The sequence below is a fragment of the Rhodamnia argentea genome, chromosome 3 (assembly GCF_020921035.1).
Source record: "Rhodamnia argentea isolate NSW1041297 chromosome 3, ASM2092103v1, whole genome shotgun sequence".
NCBI classification, from domain to species: Eukaryota; Viridiplantae; Streptophyta; class Magnoliopsida; order Myrtales; family Myrtaceae; genus Rhodamnia; species Rhodamnia argentea.
Genome location: NC_063152.1, coordinates 30,161,582 through 30,180,276, shown reverse-complemented (window position 1 = coordinate 30,180,276; position 18,695 = coordinate 30,161,582). Strand labels below are relative to the sequence as shown.

Here is an 18,695-nt window from a genome sequence, read left to right as displayed (position 1 = left end):
ATGAGGTCATGGCGGGGCGAAATCAATTGTTGTTCCTAAAATATTCTACTCGTCTCGCTCGATTCACGGAACTCCCGAGCTAAGATGGGCACGGTACAATCCGATATGAGGAAGCTATTCGCCGTATTGTTCTAAGGGCAACATGAGCAAGAAGGTTGGCCTAGCGTGTTTTCAACCTGCTAGGTGCTGCAGTAGCTGATTTCGCTACTAAAATCTGCCGGTCCGTGACAATTTGGTATTAGAGCAAGAATCCCTTCGGTAAGTGAGTAAGTTGGAAGAAAACCTATCATCCACCCGGTGTTGCGAGGGTGGAGAGCGAATTGCCGGGGCGACCATGCCCAACAAGGAGTGGCTTTTGACTAGCTAACAAGATGACAATGGGGACACAAGGCCGTTGGTCCACCTGGTTCCATGAGAGCGGAGAGTGCCGAGGCAGCCATGCTCGAGTAATGCGCGACTCTCGACCAGCTTCTAGGATGCCGATTGGGGCAAGGCAAGAAATCGATTCCTTATTGAAATGGGATAACATTCCTGGATCAAGGCGGTAAATGTCAAGATGGTCTGCTACCACGTTTTCAACAAGAGGAGAAACCTCCATTGGTTGGCTAGATGTGAGAAGTGCTTATTAGACGAAAGAAGGTGTTGCTAGCTGGCACAGTTGGCCCTAGTGCCACACTTGTCAAGAATGCAAGTGATTGAAAGACCCCGAACAACTGTTGATCCAAAAGAAGCTACTGACGGAGAGGAATTCTTCTATTGGGCGAGCGGCCCCCATCCATGTAGGACCCCACAGCGGCGTTGATGGTGCAATAGCATACGGAAGCAACAAAACAACCCGCAACAGGGATGTTGCGAATTGAGTGGGGGAGAATGACACAAACCATATGTTCTGTATCCCCATCCGTGTGTATATACGAAGTACAAGACCGCAAACTCCTCCTACTCTCATGTACCCTAGTCAGCGAAGTTTGATGGTGTCGTCATGGTGAGTGAGCGATATACCCGAGAAGAAGCAACCGGTCTATGGGAGCAGCATTAGGGCGATTTTTGTTAGAAGTTCTAGGATAGAAGGATTACATTTCTAGGGAGCTCTGAAGGTGGAGTTAGCCTCCTGTGTACCAACTGGTCATGTGACTCTCCCGATAAAGCCATGGCAAGGCGAAACCATTTCTTGTGCCTAAAGTGTTCTACATGTCTTGCTCGATGCATAGAACGCTCGAGCTAAGCTGGGCATGGTAAAATCCAATACGAGGAAGCCATTCGTCGATCTGTTCTAAGGGGCAACATGAGCAAAATGGCTGGCCTAGCATGTTCTCGGCCCGCTAGGCGCCGCACGAGCGGATTCCGAGCTCAAATCTGCCGGTCGTGACAATTTGGTATCAGAGCAAGAATCCCTCTAGTAAGTGACTGAGTCGGAAGAAAACCCGTCGTCCACCAAGTCTTGCGAGGGCGGAGAGTGAATCAGCGGGGCGACCATTCCCGACGAGGAGTGGTCTTGACCAGCTATCGGGATAATAATGGAGGCACAGTCTTGTTGATCCACCCAGTCCTATAAGGGCAGAGAGTGAATCACCGGGCAGCCATGCTCGAACAATGAGGCTCTTGACCAGCTTTTGGGATGCCAATGTGGGCACGGCAAGAAACCGATTCCTCACTAAAATGGAATAACGTTCCTGGATCAAGGCAACAAATCTCAAGATAGGTCTGCTACCACGTTTTCAATAAGAGGAGAAACTTACATTGGTCCGATGGATGTAAGAAGTGCTTAGTAGGCGAAAGAGGGTGCTGCCCGTAGGCACAATTGGCCTCGCTACCACAATTATCAAGAACGCAAGTGATCGAAGGAGCCCGAACACCTGTTAATTTAAAAGAAGCTACCGATGGAAAGGAGTTGGTCCGTTGGACGAGCGCCCACCACCCATGTAAGATCCCCCATCGGCTTTGATGGTGCAGTAGTGCGGGGAAGTCGTAGAGCAGCCCGCAACGAGAACGTTGTGAATTAAGGGGAGGAGAATAACACGGACTGGATGTTTCGTGCCCCCATCCATGTGCATGCACGATGCGACGGACCGGAAACCCCGTGCCCTATCTCCACCCACTCTCATGTACCCCGGTGAGCGAAGCTTGATGGTGTCATCATGATGAGGGAGTGACGTACAACGGAAGAAGCAACTGGTCCATGGGAGTGGTGTCAAGACGGTTTATGCTAAAAGTTCTAGGGTAGAATGATTACATTTCTAGAGAGCCCTAAAGCTAGGGTTGGTCTCCTTTGTACAAACGGGTCATACCGCTCTCCTAATGAGACCATGGTAAGGCGAAACCCGGTTGTTGTGCCTAAAGTGTTCCACTCGTCTTGCTCGATGCACAAGATGTCCGAGATAAGCTAGGCGTGGTATGATCCGATACGAGAAACCTATACGTCGTATTGTTTTACGGGGCAACATGAGCGAGAAGGCTAGCTTAACTTGTTCTCGGTTTGCTAGGCGGTGCATGGGCTGATTTCATAGCTGAAATTTGCCGGCCTAACATAGCTTTCAACTTATATTTAGAGAATGCATCTATGCGGGTTTATCGAGAAAAGTTGGGGTCATCAATTTTAGGGTGAGAAGTTCCGGAGTAGGCGCTTCTCACCCTAGAACCAAGAATCACCCACTAAGGGCTGGTTCCGAAAAATTGAAATCGAGAACCACCCGTACTAGTCTGATCCTTGGGTGGGTCTAATGGAGCTGGTCCTACCAAGCTTCATGCGATCAATGGCTTGTTTTTCAGCAAGCCATGAACCGACCCCATCAAATTTCTTTTTTTTTTTTCAACAAAAAAGGAACACATTGTTCTTCAATTGCCCCGTTGTTTGTAAAAAAAAAATTCAAATTAAAGTGCAAAAAATACTTTACTTTCTTCTCAATAGTTCAAACAGTGAGTAGATTGAAGAAACTAAAAAGAGGTTAATGGCAGCAATTAGGGTTTCCAACTTACTACAAATGAAGGCGATTGAGAGCAAGAGATGGAGGTGATGCCATGAGTCGTGTCTGTGCGGAACGACCCGAGGTACGGCCATGAGTTGACGGGAATTAAGAGTCGAGAGATGGAAAGACTGAGTGAGTTTCTTGAGAGAGTTGAGACGAGATGGCTGGTAAGCGAAATTAGGGATTTAGGGTTTGAATTTTTCTTAAAAATTATATATATAAAAGAGTTACGGTTGGGCGGGTGGGCGGTTCCACACATGGAATAGAGAACCGCACTAGTACTAACCAATTCCAATTTATTGGAATTGGAAATCGGATCGGTTCCCTTGGGACCCAACGGTTTTGTGTCCGATTCGATTTTTGGTGGTTTCTAGTTCCTTTTGCACAACCTTAAGGAAAAGTACTAGAAAAGTCCATCAAATTATATCGTCAAATTGCCGAGTTAGATGACACGCGACGGATAACGGGTATGCCGGTTTAGAGTTTTTTTCCTCTGTTTGTCACATGTGGACTAATTTAAAGTTTTTCGTGGTATTAGCTCAATTTAACGAATACTAACGGATGATAAATTTATCACATGTACACTAGTTTGGGATTTCTGATGGTCAAATAATTAGTTTCGAATAAATTTATTAGAAGTTTAGCAGTTTGAAATTTGTTATGGTCAAAAAAATTAATTTGAAATAATTTTGTCACAAAACTACCTGTTTGAAATTTCCGTCATATTAACTTTACCAAAACTTACGGCCCTTCCGTTCACGCACGGGACAAGATTCCCTTGTTCGTTTCAAACTGGACCAATGCAATGAGGTGTCCCCGCTCCATGGTGGCTACCATAATGATTACGAAATAAAGACAAAGAGGAAGGCAAAAAGTGAAAAGGGCGTGGGGATTTGTGGACTTTCTGCTGCTCAGGGGAAGATAATTTGATAAACGTTTGCTGGAAATAAGCAAAAATGTGGTTTCCACCGATCTATTTGCACTGTGCTTTTATTTCCAGGATAAGTACACGTGCGTGCTTTTATTTCCAGGATAAGTACACTATGAATGTCATAACTTTTGTATGACGTTTACTTGAGGGTCATAATTTTCAAAAATTATTCACTTGAGTGCCATCGCCGACGTGGACTCCGGAAAAGCTCACGCGGCACGTCAAAAAAGCTAATGTGGATGCCAAAAAAGTTGACGTAGCATTTAAATGAACGATTTTCGAAAGTTACGGTACTTAAGTGAACGATTTGTGAAAGTTATAGTACTCAAGTGAACGTTTTAAAAATTATGGCACTCAAGTAAAACCGGTACATAAGTTATGGCACTCACGGTGTACTTATCCCTTTATTTTCAATTTTTTCTCTTTCGTTTTGGCTAGCGACCTCGACAGCTGCTGGGCGAGGGCCAACAAGGCCTTGCCTGCCGCGTGTCCCTCGCCACCAAAATAAAAGGAAAAAAAGGGAGAAAAAAATAATTGAAAAAGGTAAAGAAAACAAAACAAAATTATTGAAATAGTAAAATATCGATGAAAATTTGTTCACGTCGGCCTCGGTCAAGCCATATAAGATTGAGGAGATATATCTTGTGGGATCTTGAGGCAAATTTTAAAGGACGGTTACCAATCATCAATTTATGACTACTTACAACAAAACTAGCATTATCGAGGGTGATTGCTGGGTATAAATAATTATAGAAAATTACTAAAAAAATTTTGAACCTATTGTAATGGTGTCAATTCAGTCGTTCTAAACCTTTTTGCATTTTGTTAATGGGTTAATACCACGAAAAATCCTAAACCGGTACACCAATGACAAATTTACCCTAAATTATTTTTTTAACCACCAAAAATTTCAAACTGGTACACTTATGACAAATTTACCCCCAAACTAGTACACCAATGACAAATTTACTTTCTATTAGTTTTCATTAAATTTAACCGTCAAATTGTTAAGTTAGATGGCACGTGGCAGTTCATGGGTGTACCACTTTAGGATTTTCACCTTCTATTTGTCGCATATGTATCAATTTAAAATTTTTCGTGGTATTAACCCAACTTAACGAAGGGTAAATTTATCACAGATGTATCGGTTTGGAATTTTTCGTGGTAAAAAAATAGTTTGGGGTAAATTTATCACCGTGTACCAGTTTAAGGTTTTTTATTGTAAAAAAAATAATTTGGGGTAAAGTTGTCATAAGTATACAAGTTTAAGATTTTTCGTGGTTAAAAAATAGTTTGAGATAAATTTGTCGCATATGTATCGGTTTGGGATTTTTCGTGATATTAACCTTTGTTAATTGAGTTCATCCGATTAATTTTGACTAGAAATTGATAATATGGATGACAGTCCTACATAATAATATCGGTGCTGAGTTGATTTGTTTAAATTTTTTTTCAATTTTTTAATTTTTTCTCCTTTTTTTTTTATTGATGAAGCCAACAGGAGACCGTCGGGCCTAAGAGCCTTCGTCGGTCACTGGCGAGGACAAGTCCCATGTAGGATAGCCGGTGGAAAAAATCAATAAAAAAAATTATAGAAGTTTCAAGTGAGCTTCAATAGTGCCTTATAGGACGACATGTGGATGGCTAACGTTTATATCATCAATTTTCGGTCAAAATTAGCCTGATGAACTCAATTAGGTTTAGAACTTTGGTGACAAAAAAAAAAGTTTATGGCAGGTTTAAAACTTTTTTTTAGAATTATCCCATAACTTTTTTTTAAGAAATTATCCCATAATTCCACTTATTGCAATTTGAGGTAATTATTTTGCTATTGATTTCTTAGTGAAATGCTGCTTGTAAAAGTAAATCAAATTTTACGATTTCAGCTTAATGGTTGCCAATCGGTTTGCTCGAGATTTTGAGGGGCATTTTGTTTTCTCCGAATAGAAATTTCCGATGAAATATCTCCCCGGCTTTTTTCCGATCGGTCGAGCTCCGTCCGTCAATGGCAGAAATTTGGGGAGAGAGAGAGAGAGAAGGTGGGGCCGTGGGTGTGATTATGGAAGAGAGAAGGTGAGTGGGAAATGGGTTTTAGAAAAATCTGAAATGTGGGCCTTGGTACAAGTGTCGATCATTGAATGGGATGTCTTGTTGCTAATATGGCAAGTCTGATGTACCCAAATAATTTCTCCCGATCGATGCAAGGAGCTGTTCAATCTCCATGGTGGGCACAATAATAATTTGCGAAAAGAAGACAAAGGAGGAGGCAAAAGGTGAAAGGCACGCGGTGATTTGATAGACGTTTGCTGGAAATAAGCAAAATGTGATGCCTGTTGGTGCACTGTGTTGTTGATGCTAGCGTTGCATACTCTTACTTCGACCGATCTACTGCGTGGATTGACAGGCCTGGAATCGCAGTCCCGTCGCTGACACCCGTTTGAAATGAGCGGGTACAGTGTCCGTTAACGTTACTGGTCTAGACTTGTCGTCGAAAAGTCGGGAAGCGGGCGGCAGGCCGTTTTCTTTTGCAGGCATGAACCAATTATCAGCGAGCGAGCGAAAGAGCGAGAGGCGGGAGCATCTCGGAGCTTGAGGCTTCGTTGACAGGTAAGAAGTTCATAGTCTTCATTTGGATCGCTAGTTTTTACACTTGAAAAATCATTTCTGTGTTGAAGAATTCCAAGAGTTTGATTTGTTTAGCCTGTGCCATCTCAGCCCATTTCTGGTGTACTGAAAATTCAAAAACACCAAGAAAAATCCAAAAGAACCCAGCAAGTTGGGATTGTGTTAGAATTAGAAAAAAAAGGGGAGGTTGAGTGAAGGCGGTGGGGTGCTATGACCTGTGAACTTGGGGTTTTACATAACTTTGCTCTTTTTGAATGAGATTAGACTCTACTTTATGAATCTGCAGTTGCGAACTCTCTTCATGAGAATAATAGTGTCCTGCAAAAGAAGATGTGGAACTGAAATTTTTTTTTTTTTTCCTTTTTGGGTTTGAAGTTTCATCTTTATGGGTGTCCTTTTAGCAGAATCTGCGCGATCAGGTCACAGAACATCTTTTTATTTGGCATAGGAAGTTGTGAATCTCAAGCAGTATCTGGTTTGATTGATTGTTTTCATGGACAAGCATAGTTTCTTTCTGAGTGCATTGTTCATGGTGATGGAATCACTATTTGGTGCGCCGCAGATGTGCCGGGAGTGCCTCACATGCTTAATGCTGGAGGGGTAAGAGAGGAACTATGAGGGTCCGAAACCGACAACGGCCCGCGTTGTTCTTGGTTCAGAAGTTCTTTTACAGATAATTAAATGCACTGACTGGGAGCTTACACCAATGTTAATTTGAGCACGAATCGATGGAGTCAATCGGACATTTCAGCCACCCACACTTGTTGACAAGATGCTTGATCAAGGATAAAGAAGAAGTTAAATGCTTTGCTTGCACAAAATGCTGCTCGAATCAATACTATAGCTGCGACGAGTGCCGATTTTTTCTCCACGAGGAGTGCACAAAGTTGCCGATGGAGATCAAAAAGCATCCCTTGCATACTGACCACACTTTGATCCTTGGGCCGACGGCATATTACATCGGAATCGTCTACTGTGATGCCTGTGACAATAGATGCCGTGGTTTCACATTCCGGTGTGAGGAGTGTGACTTTGACCTCGACATTGACTGTGCTCTAAAACTCATCAGTCCCAGAGTAGGAGGGGTCCCATTGCTAGTTAAGCACTTCAGCCATGACCATGACTTGGTGTTGACGGAGGAGATTGATAAGGATGAAAGCGCTCGGTGCGAAGGTTGTGATAGGCGCTGCTTGAGCGACACATACACTTGCAACTTGTGTAAGTTCTTCCTCCATAAGTCATGTGCGGAGTTGAACATGGAGCTCCAACACAGGCTGCACGAGGCGCACAGTCTGAAGCTGCGCACTAGTAGTAGTGTGTACGATGGAAGAGCATGGTGTGATTCCTGCGGGAAAAGGGTTCGTGGCTTTGTGTACCATTGTGAGATTTGTCAATTCGACCTGGATATAGTATGTTCACTGCAATCGGCTCCTACCTCCGAACCTGGAGATCAGGAGCAGGAGAGAGATCAGGAGCAGGAGAAAGATCATTTTAGCCATGAGCACCCGTTGATCATTGGAGAGGAGGAGGAGAGAGATGTCGTCCTCATATGTGCAGCTTGCGGTGGTTATTGCAGCTCGAGTCGTATCTATGGCTGTGAGGAATGTGAATATTTTCTCCATGAGTCATGCGCGAATTTACCTCCAACGATGGAACACCTCTATCATGCAGAACATCCGTTGAAACTCCAGGTGGCAACGTACAACTACTGCGATTTTTGCGAAAATCCAATCGAGGGATTTACGTATCGCTGCGATCAATGTGATTTTGACCTGGACATTGGATGCGCATGGATGCCTTCCATCGAACCTGGAACTACAAAGAAAGATGAAGAGGTGAAAATCCAATTTTTTGGACATGACCACCAGTTGACAAGAAGCATCAAGAAGGAAGAGGAAGATGTTGCTTGCAGTGCATGTGAGAAACAATGCAGTGGTCTGATATACGCTTGCGATGATTGTGGATTTTTTCTACATAAAGGTTGCGCTAAATTGCCGCAAGAGTGTCAACACTTCTTTCATCCGCTCCACAAGCTCACCCTCCAGCGCTGTGATTCGGAGGTTAGCTGTAATGCCTGTGAAAAGAAGTGCCGTGGCTTCACCTTCTCGTGTAGGGAATGCAAGTTCCATTTGGATGTTGACTGTGCTATGAGGGTTGAAAAAATACATCATTTCGGTCATCGACATTCTTTGAAGCCCACTAAATTGGAGTCGAACTCTAAGTGTTCAGCTTGCGACCGATCGTTATCGGAATCAAGCCTGATATATGGCTGCCCGGATTGCAAGTATTTCCTCCATGAATCATGCGCCAAGTTACCGTTAGAGAAGAAACACCAGGATCACCAGAGTCATCCCCTGAAACTCCAAGTTGCATCATGTAACTACTGTGATTTTTGTGGAGAAAAGATTGAGGGCTTCGTGTACCGCTGTGATCGGTGTAATTTTAACCTGGACATGAAATGTGTGGAAATGTTTTCGATCAGCTCTGAAATGACGAAGAAAGTTGAAGAAATGAAAATAAAAAGTTTCGCGCATCCCCATGAGTTGACAGGAAGCATGCAGAGCAAAGTGGATAAAGTTGTTTGCAGTGGATGCAATAAAAAATGCACGGGCCTGACATACGCCTGCGGCTGCAAGGGTTGCAGCTTTTATCTCCACAAGGGTTGTGCTGAATTGCCTGGAGAATATGCGCACTTCTTTCATCCAAGCCACAGGCTCCACCTCCAGAACAGTGATTCAAAGCTTATCTGTGGCGCGTGTCAAGCGAACTTTCATGGCTTCACCTTCTCTTGCAAGGAATGCAATTTCCATTTGGATGTTGTATGTGCTATGATGGCTGAAAAACCAAATCATGGTGACTATATACAGCATCTTAGTCATGGACATCCCTTGAAGCTCACTAAAAAGGAGTTCAAAGGTCGTTGTTTAGCTTGCAATCAATCGCGCTCGGACTCGGACTCAGACTTGGGGAAGATATACGGTTGTGACAGCTGCAGTGTGTGGCTCCATTTTTCCTGCACTGAATTACCGCAGAAACTTGAACATTTCCTCCATGATTTTCGTAAGCGTGACCATGAACGTGACTGTGAAATCACCTTGGAAGCTCGAATCGCCTCAATAGGTGGGCAAGGAAAGTTAGAGTGTGCGGCCTGTCAAAGCGCATGCCGGGGTTTTTTTATATACCAATGTAAACTCTGTGATCTCAACTTGGATGTTGAATGCGCTTTAATGCCCTCGAGGATCCAGGAAGGTACCCTGACAAAAAAATTTCCTGCTGGCCATGGGCACCCGCTACAGCTGTGTAGTATCAAAGAAGATACTAATGCTCCTTCGTGCTCTGTATGCTCCAAACGTTGCACTGATCCTACCTATCGATGCATTAAGTGTGAGACATTCACAGTGCACGAATCTTGTGCTGAATTGCCACGGAGTATCCAGAAACGTTCTCGTCATTACCACCAAATGTTTCTGCGGAAGAAAATCAGATTTACATGTGCAGTCTGTCTCGACATAAGTTATGGCTTCACTTACGACTGCAACATGTGCTCGCCATCATTCAGCCTCCACATTGGCTGCATGAATCTCAAGCCCATCATACAATGTGGTGATCTCAGTCATTACCTTCACTTCCTCGACAATATACACGAGGATGATCCATGTAGGACCTGTCATAGAGTTATATTCTCTTGCTCCAGCAAGGAAATGGAAGTGGAAACTGAAAACAAACAGGGACTTTTCCGTTGTGTGATCTGTAAGTACAGTCTCCATTTACTATGTGGTCCATTACCTTGTCTGATCAAGTCCGACAACCACAGGCACGTTCTACAACTGAAGGACAGGTTTGTTGAGGACGATTCGGGTGAGTATTATTGTGATGCTTGTGAGAAAAGAAGGGATCCAGACAAGTGCGTCTACAAATGTTCTCAAGAAAATTGCCCATACGTCGCTCACTTTGAATGTATGAAACCTGAGGTATGTCTAGTTCCTTTTATAACCTCAATATTTGTGTCACTTGCTGAAAAAGTTAATGGTACTCTGCTGCAATGTCAAAGCAGAGAAGCATGGGTCACAGAATCAGATGCTTCTAAAGTTTTCCTTCCGAACTATGTTCTTGTACTGCAATTTCAGTGCAAATGCAAAATGTAGGACGTGGACATGCTGTAGGAAAAAACGCAGTAGGTTGTCTTTCTCATTCGGGATAAAACAGCTGTCTGAGTTTCATAGGTTTATTCTCTATCTTCTGCCAGTAATGGTAATGTTTCCTAATGGTCGATGTTCGCCTCTACCTATGAGACTTACCTAGTTCTCTTAGTCCTAGAAAAAGAATTGCAGAATCTGAAAATTTGAGTCCGTACAGCAATAGATCAAGAGAAGAGGCTCATGATAATTACTCAATCACTTTTCCAGATAAGAGAGAACTCTTTATTTGGGCTACACCAGCTGATGATACGAAGGACAGCGACCTCAGCTTCATCCTCAAGACTTCTCTTTGATGCTTTGTCTGTGCTTCGTTTACTTTTGCTGCTGCCGTAACGTCCTGATTCTGCTTCAAACTGTTATCTCAATCTATGTTCGATTCTCAGGTGCTACGTTTACTGAAGGGTGAGCAAAAAGAAAAAGAAGTGGAATTAAGATTTCTTGGTAGTGAACGCATTTATAGTAAAGTTATGAACGAAGTCCAGGACATGAATGAGGAAGATGCATCCGGTAGACCAAGAGAACAGGACATACGGACCTTAGAGGATTTGCTAGAAGCTTTCATTCAAGACGAACAAACCAAACTCCCGGGCACTATTCAGATTTTAAAGAAGGAAACGATAGGAACAGGGCATTCATCTTTTTGGGAGCGACTGGAAGGTAGTGGTAGCACCGCAGATGTTTCCCCATACTCACAGCAAACTCTCACCCAGTTCATGGACCGGACAGAACCAAGCATAGAGAACTTAGAGTTCTCTGCGATATTCTTCGAAGACGAAGAACTTGTCGAAGTTGACAAATACAGAGTCATCCAGAGCCTGGCCCCTACTCTAAGGCTGCTGCTCGAGAAGCGCGGAGATATAAGCACCGGCTCTAAGTTGAAGTTAAAATCAAGGAGCCTGATCTTTAACCTGCTGTGCGGGGCAATACGCAGCATGTCCGCCACACCGGTCAACAAGCTCTCGGAGACCTTGCTCCATGATTGGTGGAACCAGGTTATGATGGCCAAACATGCAGGGTTCGAGATCCAATTTGCTTTGGATCATTTGAAAGAAGTTTTTCGAGCTTACTTTGCTCTCCGAGCGGAAGAAATTCAGAGCCACAGGCTGCTAGAGATGGAAGATCAAATCGGAGCATGCCAAAATCAGGCAGCAAAAGCAGAAGAACTGACCCGTACAAGCAGGCAGTATGAGGAATCTGCAGAAGCAAGTTTGAGGCAGGAGCTGCTGGGCAAGGTGAAGGCCTTAGAGGGTGAAACAGTCGGCAGAGGGTTGTTGTGATGCTCATGCTCTCATGGGCCTATGTTTCTAGAGACAATATAAGACGAGGTTGTACAAATGGGTTGTGGTATGAATTTGAGTCACTCGTGTACAACTCATCTATCTGTGTACTGCATTTGCCATTCTCATAAATTTTTCGCTTGATGGAGGGTTGTTGGATTCTAACAGATCTAGCTGCTATAGAACAGATTTGGAAGCAGTAGCGACTCTTGCATCGAAATTTAGCGGTCGAGATGTTCGGCTGTTTGAAGGATCTGCTCCATACCTGCTTCTCTTTAATTGTATCTTTCACCTCCTCGCTCACCTATTAATCACAAACGTTTGGTTCGCACAAGAAGTGTCTTTGTCCGTGTTGAATGTTCGGGAACATGTTACCCAAACAGTAACCACAAAGAAGCCGGGAGCTATATATGCATACACAGATTCAGACATTATTGCGGAGGAGAAGAGTAAGGGAAGTGTAGGGATCGAGAGGCTAATGTTGTCACAGGGAAACGTTACCAGCATTTTCTGCATATTAGAGCTCTGCACTGCAGAAGATTGGAGCTGCACCAGTACGCCATTTTCCTTACATTGCGAGGAAGACGGTATTGCATGGGTAGCTTTTCCACGCTCACACACCAGATATCGCATTTCTGGGCTGTGGATTTAGCAATGGAAAAGACTCATACGGCATTGCTGTGGGTTGCGGGACGTAGTCTGTCCTCTATGTCCCGATTCTCTCACATTATCTATTCAGGCCAATACTCTTGAGTCTATTTTCTCTCTTCAATGTCAGTTTGATCATTTTGTTCATGGTTTCTGAAGAAGGGTGCAGGGCCAACGACCATAGTGATCACGTTGCAATTTGTCATCTCATCTGCTCTTTCTGCTTTTCATGTTCATGAACCAATCGCTTCTTAATTTCGCTTGAATATAACCTACTTGTTCGAATACCCGCTTATGGTTCACTACATCAATTTGCAAGCTTAACAGGAAATCCAGGATCTGTATCACTAGCATTATACCAACAGAGTGAGAGTAAGCCATATGTAATTAGTGTAAGCTTATAAGATGCAAAACCGAAAGAATGCCAACAGCCAAGGTCACCTACCTGGTTATTACCCGCAACAACAGGAGTAGAGTCATACACTTACAGACAAGGGATCTACATCTATCAACAAGTACTGGGTATTCCTATGAGCATAGAAGACAATGATGTGATGACTCATTTGATTGGAAGGACATTTGCCATTCCCCAATGGCTATAATTCAAATGCCAGTGCATGGATTGGAAGAATTTAAAGGAGCTCTTTGGCCAGTCTCACCGGTTTTTCCTTCAGAAATGCAAAATCTCCATCAGGCGAGGTCAGCAGGTGATGATCTAACTCATCCTCTTCGCTGTCCGCTGTTACAGACGATGCAGGTGAGTCCAAGGCATCATCTGCATTACCACAATACCGATCTGTGAGAGAAAGAGGAAAGAAATCGAACAGAAGAACAAATAAAAGAGCAGCTTATTCCTTGAATGATGGGAGATGTTCAGTAGTCACCGAGGACGCTTGTAGAAGTACCGAAAAGGAGAACTTGCCCGTTATCACAACATCTAGTACAACCCTCCTCATGGAAACGAAACCTTTTTCTTTTCTTTTTTTTTTCTTACAAATCTCTCGTATAAACAACGGCGATGCTTGAATAGGGCTTCATCCATATTCACCCATCATATTCGGGTTGTAAATATGATTCTTGTGCATGTGCTAAAAAAAGATGGGTTAATTCCAAGAAAAATCTCAAATCGGTATACCCGTGATAAATTTACCACAAACTAATTTCTTGACGGCAACAAACCCAAACTGGTACACTTTTGATAAATTTACCTCAAACTTATTTTTTTACCATCATAAAAACTCAAAACTAGTACATCCGTGATAAATTTACTCTCGCTTAGTTTTCATTAAATTGAGTTATTATTATGAAAAAAATCCAAACTAGTACACCTATGACAAACAAAAGGTAAAAACCCAAAATTGTTATACCCGCCAGCTCCCACGTGTTATCTAACCTAACAATTTGATGGTAAAATTTAATGGAAACCAACGGATGGTACAGGTGTACCGGTTTGACGTTTTTGGTTGTCAAAAAATTGGTTTGAGGTAAATCACATTACGGTATATCGGTTTATGGTTTTTCACCGTATTAATCCTAAAAAAATGGATTCATTGTTAAGTTTTTGCAAATTCATGTCTTGTTAGAGTTTATTGGTATTTGCTCCAATCTTGTCAATTCATATAAAAATTGTTAGCCCTATGTTTGAAGGATAGTGAAGTGTCGTGGTGTATGCTATTTGCAGATGATATTGTGCTTATTGATGACACCAAGGCTAGGATTGGCGCTAAATTAGAATTATGGAGAAGCATTTTGGAGTCTAAAGGATTTACATTAAGTCAAAGTAAGACCGCCAAATACATGAAGTGTGAGTTCGACACAACAAGAGGAAGAGATCAAGAATCCGTGAATATGCTCGGACAGGAGGTACCCAAGAAAGATGCTTTAAAATATCTCGGATCAATATTACAAAAGGAGAGAGATTGACAAAGATGTAAGCTTTAGAATCAGAACAAGTTGGATGAAATGACACAGTGCATCGGGGTTTTTGTGTGATCGCAAAATCCCTCTTAGGCTAAAAGGAAAATTTTATAGAACAACAATAAAGCTTGCAATGCTATATGAAGCTGGATGTTGGCCAGCACAGAGGCAACATGAGCATAAAATGGGAGTAGCGGAAATAAGGATGTTAAGGTGAATGTGTGGTCATACAAGGATGGATAAGATAAGAAATGAAGATATTCGACGAAAAGTTGGAGTAATACCGGTGGTAGAAAAGATGAGAGAACATAGATTGAGATAGTTTGGGCATATTCTTCAAAGATCCCTAGATGCTTCGCTAAGAACAAAAGTATATTACCGAGAGCATGACATGAAGAAAAGAAGAAGTCGGCTGAAACTTACCCGGGGAAAAGTAGTAAAATAAAATTTAATGAAATGGGAAATAGATTGGCGTACGATTTCTCTTAAGACGGAGTGGAGGAAAGCTATTAGAATTGTGAAAGGACAGAATTCCTATGTTCCAAACTGTACTTTTTAATCCTTTTTCCCTATACATATTTATATATTTTTATTTTTATATTATTATTTCTTTTTCCCTCAATCGGTCTTATTTTTATTTAATTTATTTTTGAATTCATCGATTGCCGACCCCAACTAATTTGGGATAAAGGTGATGTTGATGTTGATGTTGATGTTGATGTTTGAAGGATAGTATTGAAGACTGGGACATTAACATCTATACATATTATGACAAACTTTGAGTCTTATATTTTGATTCACTTACTAACGGCAGATTATCCACACTACTCATTTGATCTATTAATTAGGAACGCTATTACTATTTATTATACATGTAACTAAAACAAAATAAATAATGTAAGTCTTGTAAAGGGCGAAAATGTGGAGAACACAACAGGTGCATCAAACTTACCAGAATACGTTGGATGGTCAGGCAGATGTCGAACTGCAGCAACCTGTATGCTTTGTGGAAGTAAGCAGTTGAAGAATGAACCTGAAACTTCAGAAGATTCTTCAATCAGACTAACAACCAAAGACAAGCATAGCAAACTAGAGCATGTGTTTCTGAAGCCAGAAAATGCAAGCGGGTAAAACCCAATCATAGGAAAAAATCTCTTTTCTTAGTATCATTCGATAAGGGCATCTTTTTTTTTTTCCCCAGACCCCACCGTTTCATGACAAATGGTCTTTCTGACACCCAAGATACGGATGGCAAGATTCACTTCAAATCATGACAGACACCAGTGAGTCAATTTATATGTAATCGTCTAGCAGATATCCACCCCTGCGTACCAGAAATATGTAACTGCTCTAGAAGCAATTGTAACCGGAGAAGGAGCCACACCTTTTTCATGCAGTAAATAGGCACGCAAGAAATGATTTTTGGATTTCAATTCTCACCTAATCGGGCCAGTCTATTTACCCATCCAGGAATGGACTTTCCAGTCAATTCCTTGCACACATCATCAGTGAAATGGTTGCAATTCTTTGCAATTAAATGATAAGTATCTCCATGATATTTTTTGCAGAGGTGCTCCATAAATGATCGAAATTCTGAACGAGACATGTTGGTGCTGCCCAATAGCACTGATCTTCTGAAGATAAAGCCAGGGCAACTTCTTGGCTCCACCTCGAAAACCCCACTTGTAGGATATTCATGAGCTCCAAACGCAAATTCTAGGCCATGGGCTAACCAAACAAAACCACGAAAATGTGTCAGCTTTTTATTGTCCTAGTAAAAAGAAGGGATAATTGCGCTGAACACTGAGCACAGTGACGATGTTAGTCAAAAGCTTCCATTGGATTTCCTTAATTTAAAAGGAAAAAAAAAAGTTAAATATCAACAAAAAAAAAGGAGACTTAAGTTGAAGGATTCTAAATGATTTAGCCTCGCTTTAACCATAAGGAGAAATCTTGATGTAATCAGCTGGAGCAACGAAGAGTGCTTGCAAACCAAATAACTCATGGCAACATGATGAGAGCACCAGAGTCATATTGTCCTTGCAACTTGCAAAGCTCGACGAGTTTCAGCTAATCTCGGAGTTTCCAGAACGGAAAACCAAGTATTGATTAAAACAGAGAAATTCGGATTTCCAACTATTTCTTCCAGAGCAGAATACATTTTAGACTATCTTAGTCCAACCCCACAGAAAGCAAAAATGCGTGGTTAGACACTCAGATATGTGTTTGATCAGAGACTTCTGAAAAAAAGCCTTGTCAGCCCACAAAGAAACGAGTGGATTTGAGTAGTATGAGATGTAACAAGGGAAAATGCAGGAGGAGGAGGTCAAAATAACACGCAAATATATACCAAAAAACAGTAAAAACCCAACAAATGTAAGTGAACATGTTATGCCTAACATAGACATTGATCTCTCCAGCATATTAACTAATACACTCAGCGTTTGGTATGATGCGCTAAAAGCACAAAAAAAGAACAAAAATCCCCACAGAATGTCATTCATCTGGTTGATTATTTCTAATATCTTCACTGACTAGTTATGCCTAATGTGGACATAATCTCTTCCACTCCAATGTTATTTACGCCCCTTTTTGTTGTCTTTATCATCAGAAACTAAAATCCCAGCAACCCCTTCAGTCCACTCCTGCACAAATATTACCCTTGACATTGTCAACAATTTCCAATGAGCAAGACGCAGATAAAACAGCTTTTACTTAAGATCAATCAGTCACTTAATTCTTAAGACCATAGAAATACTTCCACCACCCTTTAAGATAGACCACATATCTGAACTACTGCTGATGCCCAACTCGGTGACAATAAATAGCTTTAACAAGACACCAAGTTGAAAGCAACATATTGGGACCCCATGTCAACTATCAGAGTGAAAAAAAAAATTCACAGCGACGCTGTCCAGCAAAATTACGGATAGAGCTACTCATCACTCATCAGTCGTGCCAAGGGTTTGTAAATCAGGAAGAAAAATGTTTCACTCCGCTAAACATTCATTTCTATCAATGGAAATTTTACAGTGATTCAACTCAGCATCAGAATTTGAAAAGCAGCATGATTACCAGCAATGCCTGCAATAGCCTCAACCAATCACTACAATCTCATAGAACTATAGAGTGAAAGCATTAGTTCATTCTCTTTAGTTCGAACTACATCTTTTCAACGACCTATCAGAGATGTCACAGAATGACATATCTAGCTTGAACAATAAAAAGAACTCACCTTCAATACCCGAATGGAAAATCCCGAGCCCAAACCAGTAGAGATAGTTATTAATTGGAGTGAGATCATAGACATTGAGATACAGCAAAGCATGGTCGCCTCCGTCCTCCTTCACCAGGCTCGAGCCTGAGCTCGACCTCGAGCTCGAGCCCAATGGAAACAACCTCATGATAATCGAATCTTCCCACTCCAATTCTCCAATTAGAGTCACGCTACCACCAGCTCAACATCTTACAAACCAAAGTAGAAAACCTCTTGAAGACACTGGAACACACTGAAGAAAAAAATTTAACCATACTGCATCACATCCCATTTCCAACATCCAGCCTATGATAGAAAAACCAGATAAAAATCTCAAATTGAAGATTCAAGAAAATGCGTGCTTGGGTCCCAGCTTTCTCAGAGTGACGCCATTTCCTTAAGAACCGAAACGACCCAGAATCGAAAAAATTAACTCCTTACCATCTTCATGGTCTCACCTCACTAAATTTGAAACCTTTAGTATCGACAGAGAGAGAGGCTTGCAATTCACAAACGGGAAATCAGAGGGCGTAAAGCGAAGATGATACAAAACGAGACAAGGAAAAGAAAGATTTGGGAAAAAATAGAGATGAGATTGGGAGTTGAAGATCAATTTGGGAGGAAATCTGGAATTGGAGACCAACGGGGAGAGAGAGAGAGAGATCGGAGGCCGACGAGAAAGGATTTCGACGGCATTCACCCCTCCCCTGTTTCTTCTGCGCGTCTGTCTATACCAATCAAGATTTGATGTTCTCTTCCGAGTCACGAGTGACGAGACACTCTCTCTCATGAGCTCAACAAAAAGTGCCATCTTGGATTTTACTCTTTGATTTTTTTACTTGTTTTTTTTTTTTTGTCAGAATTTTTTTTACTTGT

At 42.0% G+C, this 18,695-nt stretch overlaps 2 protein-coding genes across 7 annotated transcripts; one reads left to right on the top strand and one right to left on the bottom strand.

Annotated features, from left to right (window-relative positions):
- Nucleotides 1-6,424: 6,424 nt before the first annotated feature.
- On the top strand, nucleotides 6,425-12,375 carry LOC115743129. Of its 2 annotated transcripts, XM_030677773.2 has the most exons (3): nucleotides 6,425-6,504; nucleotides 7,085-10,493; nucleotides 11,105-12,375. In XM_030677773.2, the coding sequence occupies exons 2-3, from the start codon at nucleotides 7,251-7,253 to the stop codon at nucleotides 11,996-11,998; spliced, it is 4,137 nt and encodes a 1,378-aa protein (XP_030533633.1). In that variant the 5' UTR covers nucleotides 6,425-6,504; nucleotides 7,085-7,250; the 3' UTR covers nucleotides 11,999-12,375. The 2 variants fall into 2 exon arrangements, with proteins under 2 accessions (XP_030533633.1, XP_048132580.1); XM_048276623.1 differs by having other exon boundaries at nucleotides 6,458-6,504; nucleotides 6,613-11,128.
- A 638-nt stretch (nucleotides 12,376-13,013) lies between these two features.
- On the bottom strand, nucleotides 13,014-18,606 carry LOC115743188 (deSI-like protein At4g17486). 5 transcript variants are annotated; one of them, XM_030677882.2, is made up of 5 exons: nucleotides 18,261-18,606; nucleotides 17,799-18,125; nucleotides 16,004-16,291; nucleotides 15,516-15,602; nucleotides 13,014-13,421 (listed from the first exon to the last, which is right to left on the bottom strand). In XM_030677882.2, the coding sequence occupies exons 2-5, from the start codon at nucleotides 17,965-17,967 to the stop codon at nucleotides 13,279-13,281; spliced, it is 687 nt and encodes a 228-aa protein (XP_030533742.1). In that variant the 5' UTR covers nucleotides 17,968-18,125; nucleotides 18,261-18,606; the 3' UTR covers nucleotides 13,014-13,278. The 5 variants fall into 5 exon arrangements, with proteins under 5 accessions (XP_030533742.1, XP_030533741.1, XP_048132581.1 ...); XM_030677881.2 differs by having other exon boundaries at nucleotides 17,799-18,062; XM_048276624.1 differs by having other exon boundaries at nucleotides 18,278-18,606.
- Nucleotides 18,607-18,695: the final 89 nt, after the last annotated feature.